The sequence below is a fragment of the Onychomys torridus genome, chromosome 16, assembly GCF_903995425.1.
Source record: "Onychomys torridus chromosome 16, mOncTor1.1, whole genome shotgun sequence".
In the NCBI taxonomy this organism is placed as follows: domain Eukaryota; kingdom Metazoa; phylum Chordata; class Mammalia; order Rodentia; family Cricetidae; genus Onychomys; species Onychomys torridus.
In genome coordinates this window covers 43,179,504-43,194,138 of record NC_050458.1, presented here as the reverse complement: position 1 = coordinate 43,194,138, position 14,635 = coordinate 43,179,504, and the positions used below count along the sequence as shown (strand labels likewise).

Here is a 14,635-nt window from a genome sequence, read left to right as displayed (position 1 = left end):
TCCAAGAAAGTGCCTTTTCTTGGAGCCTTCTCCACTTCACCAGCTCCTGTCTGGCATTATGATCCTCCTGCCTCAACTTCAGAGTACAGGGGTCCCAGGATGTGCAATCGCTCCTGGCTAGAAGCCAACTCTTAAAGACACAGACATGACAGGATCAAAACAGCGACAGTAAACCTCCAGGGCAGAAAACACTGCAAGGTAGGACCTGCGCGGGGGCGGCGCGCGGGGGTGGGGGTGGGGAGGGGTGGGGGGTGGGGGGGTGGGGGGTGGGGGGTGGGGGGTGGGGGGGGGGGTGAGAGCAGGCCATTGTCGCCAGAGCAGAGGTTGTGTACAGAACAGCGGGCACCGGGCACCGAAGGGAGAAGGCAGCCAGGGACATCAGGCCACAGAAAGCTAGTCTACTTTGTATTATGCTTCCCTAGGAAGATGCTAGTTGTGTGTGGGAAGACCTTTGACCATGCTGAGGAGCAACCCATCAGGGATATGAATAGATCAAGTTATGAGTAGAGATGGTCCGGTGAGGGGAGACAGCACTCAAATTAGAATACAGACAGGCTAGTCAAGAATGATGAGGACCCAGCAGGATCCACCAAATCCCGGGAACAAAAACTGGGAAACCGGCACCCCCATCATTCTCATTTTCAGCACATTCAGATCACCTGATCAAGTCCATCCAGGTAGCGCCCACGGTAATGACTAGACAGTGGAATGGACTTTTGACAACCACTTATTTTACGCCTTATTAACTACTATTTCCAGTTTACATAAAAGGAAACTGGCCCAAAGATGTGAAGACTGTACAGCTAGACGTGGCTGGACCTAGAGACATGTGTCTAAGAACAGATGTGTTCGCTAATAAAGGAGACCTACTGGGAAACTAGCAAGGAAACCTAGGCAGCTAGGCAGACGGACCGGCTTTAAATAAAAGCCCACCCTGAGTCTCTTTCCAGGACTCCTAATTGCCGAGCACTCTACGGCTGCACGGGGCAAGAGGTCGCACTGAATCGCACCCTCTGAATCGTAATTATCAGTTAAAACGCAGACTCCCGGACTGCGGCTTGGATAGTCCCGACTCGAATGCCAATCTACGCAAGTGGGAAAACCTAAATTTGCTCTTATTTGACTTTTAATTAGCGACCAGAAATCTCCGTTCAAGAACGAGGCTTGAGATCTGGGGAACAAAGGTTTGAAGCCCTGGCGGCCACCCCGAAGTTCTATCAGCCCGGACCACGCGGGTCACTTGCCACCCCTCACCCTGCGCTGGTGCCCCAGGGAACCGGAACGGTAACGCGCGGGGCCACCCAGCCTCCAGGGGACGTTCAACCCGACCGACAACCAGACTGGAGGCGGCGACAGCCGCGAGGTACTGTGGGAGGCAAAGGGGTCGAGGCGGCCGCGAAGCACTGTGGGACACCGTGGGGGCCGGCTCCTTCCCGCTCCCCGCCCCAGCTTCCCTCGCACCGCGAGCGACCACGTTTCAGCTCTGAACCGCTCTGGGCGTCCCCAGATGCCGCTGACGTAATCACCCCGACCCGTGTCTGGCATCTCAGAGGCCGAGAGCCGTGACGACAGCCTTCCGGTTGTGTCTTCGCTTTACGGCTCGACGTTTTTCCGCTGACTAAGAAGGAAGTGGCGGGGCCGTTTTACGACAGCGCTGGTCGCGGTTTACGGCGCCGGCCCCTGCGCGCGCAACTTTCCTCCTGTCTTGGGGGCCCCGGGAGTACGGAGCGTCTCGCAGTCTCTCACCCACGCCATCTGTCGCCATCCGGGCCTGCGGAGCCCCTTGCAGGTGAGCGGCTTGCTTCGTAGAGCCCTGCGGACCTCGCGAGCCAGCCTGGGCTAGGCCTGGCTTCGGAGAGGGGAGGCCCTCCCGGAAGAGCCTTCCTTTACGTCCTCTGCTGTCGTCGCTGCTCCTCCGCTGGGCGGGGCGGGAATCTGCCCGCGGTGGTCCCAGGCGCGACCCTGTAAGTGCAGGACACCGGACACGGCGTGTGGATCCCTCACCCGATGCTAGCACGGCCGTGGGGGCCGAGTGTCCCCGCTCTGGGGGTTTTGAACGATTTCCTTCTCTGCTCCGAAATGGAAGACTGAGGGGAGTAGGTTCCACTCTGGTCTGAAACCGAGCCCGGGAGTCCGTGGTTCCCGTCCGTAGTGACCACGGTGATAGTGGCCAATTACAGCTGTCGCATCGTCTTAGTTTTCCCCTGCCAGTTACTTTCTGGTTCACATGTGCAGAAGCCAAAGGACTGCAAACCCCTGCCCATCCAGGGAGGTGATGCATGTCGAGCCTTGAGCTATCTGGGACTTGTGACCACTAACATTTTACAGTTGCTTTTGAGACAGTATTGTGGGTATGGCTTAAAGCCCCAGACTGTCGGGCTGCCACCTAACTACGGTAGAGCCAAAGGAGGCCAGGCTCAGGCAGACAACCTGGGAAAGTGTTTAGAGATGTTGGGCGGATGGACTGCTTCAGTTAGAGCCAACTTTGTTTCTCAAAGATGGTCATATGAGGGAGCAGTGGTTCGAAACTCCCTAGCACGAACCAACACTCGCTGGGGCTCTTCTGTCATGTGAACTGTTTGAAGGCCACCACCCTCCCCCACGTTCTCTTCCTGCAGCTTAGGATAAGTTCACCTATGGGGACGAAGCTCCCAAGTTTATTCCTTGTTGCTGTCAACCTAAATATCCTCGGCTTTCCTGTTTTCAGAGCAAGGAGAAGAGATTACTAGACTCTGGACATTGTCAGACTTTTTTTTTTTTTCCAAGACAGGGTTTCTCTGTGTGGCCCTGGCTGTCCTGGAACTCACTCTGTAGACCAGGCTGGCCTCGAACTCAGATCTGCACCACCACCACCTTGCTATGTCAGACAGGTGGTCGATGCATGTTGTTTTGTTTTGCTTTGTTTTGTTGGTGGGAAGTGTCCAGCAAACCCCTGGGTTATACAGCTCTTGGTTTTTACTTTTCTAAAATGAGCTGTAGCATTTATACAGACTGATTTCAAAGCTACACTGCCTGGTTTCAAATTTTTAAATCATCCAACATTGTAACTTTTATTTCACTGTACCTTTATATTTTTACCTGGGAAATGGGAGCAGAACTGGCCTCTGCCCCACAGAATCGATAGAAGGGTCTGATGAGGTGGAGTAAGAAGTGAGTACGGTGCCGTGTGTGTGTGTGTGTGTGTGTGTGTGTGTGTGTGTACGTGTGTGTACATTTGACAGCTGCCGCCATCTCACTGGCCCTTACCCTGCTGGTTTTGCCTGGCTGCACACACTGTACAGGATTTGTGCTGGTGGGAAATTGGAAGAAACAGAAAGTCAGATTCCAGGACCCACTTAAGGCCCTTGGAAATTTGGTTTTAGTCCTTTATTTTTTAAAATTTGTGTGTGTGTGTGTGTGTGTGTGTGTGTGTGTGTGTGTGAGGGGGGGGGGGTGAGTGCCAGCACATGCATGCCATGGCATTCACCTGGAGGTCAGAGGAGCACATTTGGGAGTCAATTCTCTCCTTCCACTTTGGTTCCACCTTTACCTGCTGCACCATCTCAGCAGCCCAAGGGCCTTTAAAGCACTCTGCTGGTGTATTTGTGGGTCTGAGTAGTAATTGTGTGGTGTGGTAACCAATAAGACTTTGACAATGGTCCCATGGTACAGGCTCTTTATTTTAGAGCCTGGGGCTTAGAGAAGTTGGGTGCTTCGGTGAAGGTGTTTTTGAGGGAACTCATCACACCTTTACCATATTTCATGAATCCTGAAACACCTTTATCTTACAGTAGACTGAGAAAGAAAAGATGTGACACCCCGTCAAGTATAAAGCACAGCCTCATTTCAAGGATATTCACCAAAAAAGAATATGTCCTAGAATTAATGAGACACAAGAAAATGTCGCTGCTGTGGGCCATCTTCTGAGTTTGAAGTGTTCTTAGAGCAGTTACAAGGAAGCCCTGTCCAGGCTGCTCCAGAGCCTGCTTTGTGTGCACCTCTGTAGTGCAGCTCCAGTGGAGGTGGGTGCATGGGACTTCGTGGCCTTTGTTCATAGCCGCTCACAGTGCTTGTTTTTTAGGTTTTAGAAGATGGCGAAGTTCATGACACCTGTGATCCAGGACAACCCCTCGGGCTGGGGTCCCTGTGCCGTTCCTGAGCAGTTTCGGGACATGCCCTACCAGCCGTTCAGCAAAGGCGATCGGCTGGGGAAGGTATTGGGTCCCTTCAGCTGGGGCAGTGCTCACAGCTGCCCGTTTCCTCTTACTCTTCATGGCTGTACTTCCTTCGGGGCCACCACCGAGGAAGGTCTGACTGTAGGATGAGTCAGAGGCGGAGTCGTGTGCAGAAGCATCGGAGGCGTTGCTGATGCCTTTCTCATGCAGTCTCCCTTATATTGGGGGTTTCTGGGTCAGCAGAAGCCTACTTGCCTGACCTGTTCTCTTCTTTGTCCTCATTGCACCTAACAGGTTGCAGACTGGACGGGGGCCACGTACCAGGACAAGAGGTACACCAGTAAGTGTTCCTCGGTGGTCTACCCACATCTGGGCCTTGGGAAGACTGTTGCTTTGTTCAATAAGCTCCACACAAAGCTTTTTAGGAAGGAAATCATAGTTACTGGGGATATGTTCTGGAGTGTGTGTCCTAACCATGGTTTTGGAAATAGTCCCAGAAGTTAAAAGTTAATTATTGTGGGGTGACAGCCAGACTCCTCTAAAGTATGTTGAGTGTGCCATTTGATTCTATTGCTTGGGACTTCCTGAAGCCCAGTTGGTGGACGCCAGGCTGTGGGCCCTGGTTTTAAGGTTCTGGTAAGGGAAAACGCTTTTCTTGGTGCCAATTAGATGGTTGGAAGTGGCTGCTTGGAATACTGAGTTAAGGTGGCGGAGGTGGGAAAGAAAGTCTGTCGTGGTCAATGGCAGTATCCATGGCTCCGGTGATTCTTACTTGATGAAGCAGAGGTGAAGTGGGTTGGCTTGAGATTCTTGGGCTCTCTTGTTAAGTTCTTTAGACTCAAGCTCTTAAAACTTAAATGTGTGTATGAATCACCTGGGATCGTGTTTAAATACAGGTTTCCATCTGTCAGATCTAGGCAGGGCAGTGAGTCTGCATACCTCACAAGCTTGTGGTCCTAAAAGGTGCTGCAGGTCCCAGAACCACACTTCAGAGAGCAGGACTCAAGGGCGTTGTGCACATGAGCAGTGTGTAGGGAGCACTTAGCGCCCACTGTCGCCTTTGCCTGCAGACAAGTACTCCTCTCAGTTCGGTGGAGGAAGTCAGTATGCTTATTTCCACGAGGAGGATGAGACAAGCTTCCAGCTGGTGGACACGGCGCGCACACAGAAGACCGCCTACCAGCGGAACCGGATGAGATTCGCACAGGTCAGCCTGAGCGCCTTGGAGCACCCACTGTTGAGAATTTCTGCCCTTAGCAACCATCTTGGAGCACCGATGAAACAGGAAAAGCTTGCAGGCCTCTGGCCAATCCCAAGTAGCAGTTCAGTAACTAGTTGTATCAGAATACCTTCTCCAAGGATATGCTGGAGGGATTTAGATTTCTGTTCATGGTAGGCCAGACAACATACACCTGTGCTGGGAGCCTATTTCCTCGCTTAATTGCAACATGGAGGCTTTATTAATTAGGTGCTTGGCTGGGCGCTACATAAAGATGCAGCCCTAGCTACTCCAGTAAAGCTAGTAAGCCCGCATTGGTGGAAAGAGTCCAAGCGAACACACAACTGCCTCTCCCCTTAACTCAGGTACTGTAGGCGCTGTAGAGTAAAAGGACAGGGACGTGAAACTTGGGGCTTCACACCCTAAACTTCTCTCGAGATATCAATAAGCTATGACTCTTAAGAGGTTAACGTGGGTTTCTTCCGGCTTCTCAGCGGAACCTCCGCAGAGACAAAGATCGCCGGAACATGGTGCAGTTCAACCTTCAGACGCTGCCCAAGAGTGCCAAGCAGAAAGAGAGGTGAGCATCCCGTCCTGCCAGTCAAAGCTGTGTTCACAGATGGGCTGTGTTCAGAAATCCTGCAGCCAGAGCAGGGACTGGCTGTCTTTCCCTGTTGCAAAAGAAACCAGAACCTCATAGCCTATTGCTGACCAAGACTGGGTCATGGTGACAAGTGGGGAGTAACTGAGGTAGAACTGAAGTGGCCTCTGTAGCTTCTGGGTGCCTAGTTCCAGGCAGCACCATGTACACTGTATCCTAAGGTCCTTGGGGCTGAGCACAGCAGCCACCACACCCTAGCCAGGATTGCCAGTAACTGTGGGCTACCTGCACCCCTACAGTTAGTTCTGGGGGTAGTGTGCCTCTGCTCTTGTCCCCGGTGTATGCCAACATGATCTCTTCATGTCTGAGCCCATTTTCTATCCTGGTAGCAGCAGGAAGAACACTGTGATTCAGCTAGAAGGAGCTACTGAAAGCACAGCATTCTGTCTGTCTGTCTTTTCAGAGAACGAATTCGCTTGCAGAAAAAATTCCAGAAGCAATTTGGAGTGAGGCAGAAATGGGACCAGAAGTCGCAGGTAGTGTGTCCATACCAGAATTTTGTTGGGAATTGGGTGGGTTTGTTTTCTTTTTATCCTTAGAGATAGGAGCCATACAGTGCAGTGTAGTCTCTAGTGTGCTCAGTTACTGCAGAAAGCTTTACACCTGCATCACTCTAGTGAAGAAACCTTGTGCCCTTAGGCATGGCCTGTCTTCCCCAGTCCTAGCCAACACTGCTCTTGCTGTCTCTGGATTTCTCATTGTGTGCATTTCATGTAAATGGAATCATAAGCTGTGCCCTTTATTTAGTGTGGCTTTTTTATTTATTTATTTTTTCTTTTGGTTTTTTTGAGACAGGGTTTCTCTGTAGCTTTGGAGGCTGTCCTGGACTAGCTCTGTAGACCAGGCTGGCCTCGAACTCACAGAGATCTGCCTGGGATTACAGTGCTGGGATTACAGGCGTGCGCCACCACTGCCCGGCTTAGTGTGGCATTTTAAAGGTCTGACCCCTGTCGCAGCCTTTATTAGTACCGTCCTTTTATTTTTCCTTCGTGCTGTTAAGGATTGATTCCAGGCCCCCTCAAAGAGACCAAGATTTGTGGGTGCTGACTTTGTTTTTTCATAAAATGGTGTGGCAGTGCATGTATCTTATGTGCCTCCCCTCACAGACTTTAACTCACCTCTGGGCTATTTATACGTGTTGATCTCACGTGATCCTCTTGCCTCGGCCCCCCAGTAGTTAGGACTTTCAGCATGCTGAGTACCTGGAATGTTTTCAGTTCACACATGACTCTGGATTAGAAAACCCGTGGGTGTAAAACCTGCAGATAAAGAGAACTGACTGTACTTAACTCCTTATTGCCAAGTAGCGTTTCTTTGTATGGACTGCCACATTTCTTTCAGCCATTCACCTTTCCGCTTTGGCACTGTTAGGAATAGTGCTAACGCCTTTGTATGGGCTATGAGAATAGCAGACGTGGCCACAGTGGGGTCTGGCAGGAGTATAGCCCAGCAGTGCAGTGGCTGCCTTGCATACCAAAAATTTGGGTTCAATCCCCAGTGCTGCAAGGAGGCGGCGGAGGATGTTAAAATTGCGGAAGTTGCACTGTGGTGAGTTTGGTGCTTGTTGTGTCAAACCATGTAGTTGATACCCTAAGAGGTCCGTGTTGAGTCCCGGATACCTTCTTAAAACCAGCCGGGCCTACACACACCTTTAATCCCAGCACTCGGGAGGCAGAGGCAGGCGGATCTGAGTTCAAGGCCAGCCGGGTCTAAAAAGTGAGTTCCAGAACAGCCAGAGTTACACAGAGAAACCCTCTCTCAAAAAACAAACAAAAACAAAAACTCTGCAGCTGGGACATATGATTAAATGAAGCCCTTCTGTGTTGACCTCTTTTGCCTCCTTGTGTGGGTATGAGTATCTTCCCTGGGTTCTCTACAGAAACCCCGAGACTCTTCGGTTGAAGTCCGCAGTGACTGGGAGGTGAAGGAAGAGATGGACTTCCCTCAGCTAATGAAGATGCGCTACTTGGAAGTGTCGGAGCCTCAAGACATGTGAGTAGCTTCTTCACTGCTGTCCACACACTCGTGCATGTGGACCAGCTGGGATCCATGTCTCCTTAGGCCCTAGCAACTCCAGACTTGAAGCCACTCATGATACTACCTAAGACTAGTGAGTATGATTTTTAATCAAGACCCACCCAAAAAAAAAAAACAAAACATTAAGTTTACTGAAAGTTCCAGTTTGTTTCCACTCTTGGTATCTGCACAGAAGCACAGTGGGTCAGTCTCTAAGCTCTTTGGGCAGAAGAAGCATGACAGATATTCAGGAGCCTCCATTTGGTGCAGCCTCAGACACAGAACAGGGGTGTGGAGCTAAGGCAGTAAGGTGCCTCTGTAATGGGCTCTTCCCAGAGGAGGGTAGCTGGGGAAGGCGTGTTTCCCTGTGAGAGCTAAGAGGACAGGAAACAGCTGGAGTGAGGATTTACCTCCTTTCCAGGGAGATTAATTCCATCTCTTTCATACATACTAGACTTCTGGGTGGTGTTTCTTTCTGAGACAGAGTGCTTATGTGTAGCTGGATCTTAACTCAAATTTGCCATCCTCCTGCCTCTGTCTCTCTAGTGCTGAGATGATAGGTATGCACCCTGTGCCCAGTAGATAAGACTTCTGATTCCATGCTGTAAAAGAGAGAGGGGAGGATCTCTGATTTCCCCTCTTCCCTCAGCGAGTGTTGTGGCGCACTGGAGTACTATGACAAAGCCTTTGACCGCATCACCACTCGGAGTGAGAAGCCTCTGCGGAGCATCAAGCGCATCTTCCACACCGTCACCACCACAGACGACCCTGTCATCCGCAAGGTGTGCTCCCTCTGCCCACTTTAGGAATGTTGCTGAGGCCCCAGAAAGAATAGGGGGTGAGATGTGCGGGTGTCCCTGGGGGGGGGGGGGGGGGGCGTGTTCAGGACCACCCCATGGATGCCAAAACTCACAGGTGCTTCAGTAAGAATGATGTGACTCACCTGTCGGTCCTGGCAATCGTCACATCATTCTGGCTTGCTCACAACACCTAAGACACTGGATACTACTACATAAGCAGTTGTTGGGGAATCGGACAGAGAGAGGGTGTACATGTTGATTGGGCACAGTCTTCCTCCCGCCCCCCCATATTTGGTGGATTGACTGGGTAGACCTCACAGAAACAGCTGACTGTGCATAGCCCAGCCCTTGAATAAGGTTATTCTGTGTCAGACTTAGGATTTGATGGAAGGGGAGGCTCATTGCTGGGTGGACTTAAATGTGCTGAACAGAGGCATGCTCATCCCCAGCTCTGCCAGGCAGACTTTATTGCACTGGAGCCTTAGCTTTCTCACCTGCAAGACAGGGAGGTGCTCGGCTGGAGGCTAGTGAGCAGAGCATGGCGTGTGCCTCCACCACAGCCCAGCACAGTGACTGAGCACCCATTCCAGCCAGTTTGCTGCAGCCTTCTCGGGTGACTATGGGAGTCCTTTCCCTTCCTGGTGACCTCAGCGTCCTCATTTCACACTCTCCCTCCTTCCTTGCAGCTGGCAAAAACACAGGGCAATGTGTTTGCTACTGACGCCATCCTGGCCACACTGATGAGCTGCACCCGCTCTGTGTACTCCTGGGACATTGTCGTGCAGAGAGTCGGGTCTAAACTCTTCTTTGACAAGAGGGACAACTCTGACTTTGGTAAGCAGCCTGTCTAGGGAGCAACTTGGGCACAGGTATTGTTGGTTCCAAACAATTGCTTAGTCCTGAGAATGGGTCATGTATCAACCCCTCCCAGCCTCCTGGAGTCCAAGGGAAGAGACCACTTCAGTGTTTCCCCGCCTCATCTCCGAGTTCCCACACCACTGCTGTGGCTGTGTGTGGTTCACTTGCACAGGACTGGCTTTTTAAGGAAAATACGTATGCGTGTATTTTATGACACACACATATATCCACACCATTAATGAATCACTCACAAACTGCAGTATGAAAACAAAGCCGTCTGATTCTGTTGGAGTGTTGAGCCTCATTTGTTAAAATGCCAACAGAGACACATTCTCTTGAGGAACCCAGAAAGAATGAGAAAGAGTGGCCTTCTTACTATGTGGCTGGTGTTGCTAGGTGAGACAGAAGATTATCCAAGAGCCACCCACCCTCCTCGCACATGCCACACATACACCTGGGAGAGACCCCTATCAGCACACAGCCGCGCCCCTGTGTCTAGGTCTCCATCCCCTGTGCTGCTTTGCACACTGCCAGTGGCTCGTGGCTGCATGAGCAGGTGACCATCCACGCTTGGGCTTTTGCAGATCTCCTGACTGTGAGTGAGACAGCCAATGAGCCCCCTCAGGATGAAGGCAATTCCTTCAACTCACCCCGCAACCTGGCCATGGAGGCCACCTACATCAACCACAACTTCTCCCAGCAGTGCCTGAGAATGGTGAGCACACAGGAGGGGGTGGCACCATCGTGCTGGTTTGTGGTTTAGGAGGCTGCTGCTGAGTCTGCCTTGCACTAGACTCAGGTGAGGTTGGCCACTCCTGGCAGCCCAGGATCTAAGCCATGAACAGGTCTGTGTGCTTGGGCATATTTCCTCTCTCTGGGTTACACACAGATGAGCTGTGGAGATGCCTTTGGCTAAAGTGCCTTTTTTGCCTTGAGGACGTGATATTGGACATTATCCACCTTTTACTCACAGTCCGCCTGGGTGAAGAAGGAAGCAGGCAGGGTGTTCACGGGATGTGTCAGTGTAGTCCTTAGTACAAGTGAGCCAGGCCCTCCGGGATGTGAAGCAGTGCTGGGTCTGCTGACTTGAAGGCACAGCAGCTCCTGAAAGCTCTGTCACTCCTGCAGGGGAGAGAAAGATACAATTTCCCCAACCCAAACCCGTTTGTGGAGGATGACATGGACAAGAATGAGATCGCCTCTGTTGCTTACCGGTACGTCGGCTCTGATGGGGGTGTGGCCAGACTGGAGCACAGGCCCTGTCCTCTGCTCTCTGGGGTGGTCCATCCAGAGCAGCAGATCTTACAGAAAATGAATCTTGCCTTCCTTGTAGCTACCGAAGGTGGAAACTAGGAGATGACATTGACCTTATCGTCCGCTGTGAGCATGATGGTGTCATGACTGGAGCCAATGGGGAAGTGTCCTTCATCAACATCAAAACACTCAATGAGTGGGACTCCAGGGTGAGGCACCGCTGCAGCTGTGTTCCCTGTTGTGTGTGGTGGGGTGGGCTGGAGTAAGCTCACCATGGGAGTCATGGGGGTGGGGGTTAGGGATCCATAGGTATCTTGAGTTTCTTCATCCACTTAAGTCCCTGCTGACAGAACAGTCCAAGGTAAGAAGGTTTCTGCTTTCGACACCTTCTGTCTTCAGGTACTTTTGTCTATTCATTCTGGCTGCCCTTAGCTCCAACTCTATGCACCTGATCTTGACCTTGTCTCGGGAAGCCTGGTCACTTTCTGGCCTCTTTCTATACTTAGCCTCACTGTCACCTTGTGATCCCTTTGTCCAGCTCTGTCATCACTAACCTCAAGACTCTAAGATGGCAGTTCTCAACCTGTGGGTCGTGACCCCTCTGAGGGGCCACATATCAGATATCTACAGTAGGGTTCACAACGGTAGTGAAATGGGAGCTGTGAAGGAACACTGGTAGTTGTGTGGTCGGGCTCACCACAGCATGAGGGACTGTATTAAAGGGTCACAGCTTTAGGAAACTTGAGAACCACTGTTCTAAGAGCTGGAGAAAACAGTGCATGTGGCACACTCTCCTCTTTCCATTGTTACCAGTGGACAGTCCACCAGGAGAGTCAGGTCTGGTGTCATTCTTTTCTCCCTCACTTTCTGTGTGGCATACTGCTAAAGGAAGGGCAGGACTATAGCCTCTGCACAGGAGAAAGTGCTGGTAAGGATGATTCTGGGGCCCAGCCAGCCTGTGATGTTAGCTTGCCATCCAAATGTGGCTCAGAGAGCCATTCTCTTCTGGGGCCAATGGCCTTCTAGACTTCTACTGTAGTGTCTGCCTTCCCTGGTGTTTGTGCTGTTCTGAAATCACTTATCTCTGCCTCCCTCACAGGTGAGATTGACCCCAGTGGAACCTTAGGGTAACCCCATGTGGCTCTTGTCCCAGAGTACCTTATACTTCACAAACACATAAAAAGAAATTTACTGGCCCAAAACAGTGCCTACAACTGGATTTGGTGGGCAGACATCCAGCATGTTGTAGTTTCATTCTCTGTTGAGGTGCCATGGGTGGCAATGACTCTGTCCCTAGAACTCAGTGTGTTCAGAAGAATGTCTGCTAGAAGCTCGTTCAGGGTGTTCAGAAGTCAGGTCCTTGCAGTGATAAAGCTGAGGCCCCTGTTCCTTGTCAGCACTCAGGTACTCATTCCCCAGAGTCCACTATCTTAGTACTCCATTCCTGAGTCTGCTCAGGCACTCTGTGTTCCTTGTGCCTGTCATTTGGCATCTGACTTCTGTCCACTATAGTCAGTTTGTCTCTGCCTGTGATTGTCCCCGGGAGGGTGACAGGGCTCTTCAGTGTCATGGCACTTTGTAGGTGCTACAGCAGGTTTTCAAGTTTTAGGGGAAACAGAATCTGTCAGATACTCATTTTGGAATGGACCAAGAAAGTTTGGAGGGGGGGGGGGATCTCCCTACCCTATGACCTTGGGACTGCCCACACCTGTAAGTCCATAAGAAACATCAGGTGCTGGGCTCCTGGCCTCAGCTGCCCCTAGGGCTCGTCCACCTGCCCCTCAGATCCCAGTCTTCCTTCTCTGCATGTTCACCTTGGCACAGTGTAAAGCCCCTTTTCACTACACAGCACCCTTGTCACTGAGATTTACCTTGTCCATCATTACCATCTGGTTGAGTGGCTACATACAAAGATGGCCATGTCTTTATATCTTGGATGATAATCGGTCTACCTGACTCAGGCATACTCTTCACGTCTTAGTGGGTCTCTGTCTTCCAGGGGCCTGCTGTGGGGTGTGCCCTCACCCAGTAACCAGCTTTCTTTCTGCAGCATTGTAACGGCGTTGACTGGCGGCAAAAGTTGGACTCTCAGCGTGGGGCTGTCATCGCCACTGAGCTGAAGAACAACAGCTACAAGTTGGCCCGGTGGACCTGCTGTGCTTTGCTAGCTGGATCTGAGTACTTGAAGCTCGGGTAAGACTGGGGCAGACCTGGCATTACCAAGGGACTGCACTGCACCCCAGGCGTTGCAATCTCTATACTGCCCTGTATGACCACCATCGTTCTCCCACAGGTATGTGTCCCGGTACCACGTAAAGGACTCCTCACGCCATGTCATCCTGGGCACCCAGCAGTTTAAGCCCAATGAGTTTGCCAGCCAGATCAACCTGAGCGTAGAAAACGCCTGGGGCATCCTGCGCTGTGTCATTGACATCTGCATGAAGCTGGAGGAGGGCAAGTACCTCATCCTCAAGGACCCCAACAAGCAGGTCATCCGAGTCTACAGCTTGCCTGATGGCACCTTCAGCTCCGAGGAAGATGAAGAGGATGAGGAAGAAGAAGAAGAGGAAGAGGAAGGTAGGCAAAGTGGGCCTCTGAAGCCTGGGTGGTCTGAGGGCTGGTGAGCGAACCAGGCCAGTGCTGTGGTCACTTAGCTTCCTGGCACTTCTTCCTGTGGGGTGGCACTGCCACCGAAGGAGACTAGGGAAAGCATGTAGAGAAGGCCCTGGGCAGCTGTTGAGAGGAAGCAAGGCCGTGTGGATCGTGACCGGAAAGCCTCACTGGTGGTTACAGAAAGTTGCTCAGCCTAGAAGGGTCAGGAGGGCTCAGCAAAGAGGAGGCCTTCAGCAGTCCGGTTCCTCAGAGGGAAAGATGTGTTGCATCACATGATGAGGCTCACCTCTCTTGATATTTTTTTCTTTCAGAGGAAGAAACTTAAATGAGTCGGTTTGATGCCCACGTATGTTCACCCGCCGTGCTTGGGCAGCGTGTGTGTGGCTCCTACTCTGTGGCAGATGGAATAAAGTTTAAGTCTGTTTGGTTTCTTTCCTTCATCCTGTGTTTCCCTTGTGACCTGCAGCCCTTCCTTCTCCCAGCAGTTCCTGGAGCCTTCTGGCTGCTGTTCAGGGTTCCTTCCATCCCTGCTGGAGCACTGTGAGAACTGCGTTCTCTGTAGAGGATGAGGTGTTGGTTTAAGAACCCTATGACACGCCCCTTTCATGCAGTTTGAGGTGCCTTATGGAGGGGGCCCTAGCATGACCCAGCTGGTGTCTTCAGAGTTTACTGTCTCCACGAGGAGGGGTGGTGGGATGGTGACCCTTCTTGAAGAACACGGCTTCAGCCTGCTGGGTGGTGATGCTAATGGTTTACAAGGTGGGCCTGGGCTGGAGAAAGTCTCAAGCCAGTCTGCACAAAGCAGTGGGTCACATGAGGACTGCATGTGTTTAAAGGCAGTGTGGACTTCTCTGTGAGTGCTGTGCTGCTGAACACTTCAGTAATTGTCCCACCTGGGTAATCGCCCCAAGCTTTCCATAAATGCCTCACCTGCCCCTTCAGAACTGGAATGTGGGTGGAAGCAGAGCTGTGTAGATAAAGAAACAGGTTCGGGATTGGGATTGCCTTCCTAAAGATGCAAATTACATCAACATAACTGACCTTCAAGAATCCAGCAAAG

General features: G+C 51.5%; 1 protein-coding gene across 3 annotated transcripts; it reads left to right on the top strand.

The window, feature by feature from the left end:
• Positions 1–1,452: 1,452 nt before the first annotated feature.
• Positions 1,453–14,015, top strand: Eif3d (eukaryotic translation initiation factor 3 subunit D). Of its 3 annotated transcripts, none has more exons than XM_036208226.1 (15): positions 1,453–1,789; positions 4,061–4,193; positions 4,449–4,494; positions 5,225–5,361; positions 5,868–5,953; positions 6,438–6,510; positions 7,914–8,026; positions 8,700–8,832; positions 9,537–9,684; positions 10,293–10,423; positions 10,837–10,922; positions 11,042–11,171; positions 13,013–13,155; positions 13,256–13,539; positions 13,887–14,015. In XM_036208226.1, the coding sequence occupies exons 2-15, from the start codon at positions 4,071–4,073 to the stop codon at positions 13,898–13,900; spliced, it is 1,647 nt and encodes a 548-aa protein (XP_036064119.1). In that variant the 5' UTR covers positions 1,453–1,789; positions 4,061–4,070; the 3' UTR covers positions 13,901–14,015. The 3 variants fall into 3 exon arrangements, with proteins under 3 accessions (XP_036064119.1, XP_036064120.1, XP_036064122.1); XM_036208227.1 differs by lacking the exon at positions 1,453–1,789 and adding an exon at positions 1,796–1,964; XM_036208229.1 differs by lacking the exon at positions 1,453–1,789 and adding an exon at positions 2,830–3,150.
• The last annotated feature ends 620 nt before the right edge of the window (positions 14,016–14,635 follow it).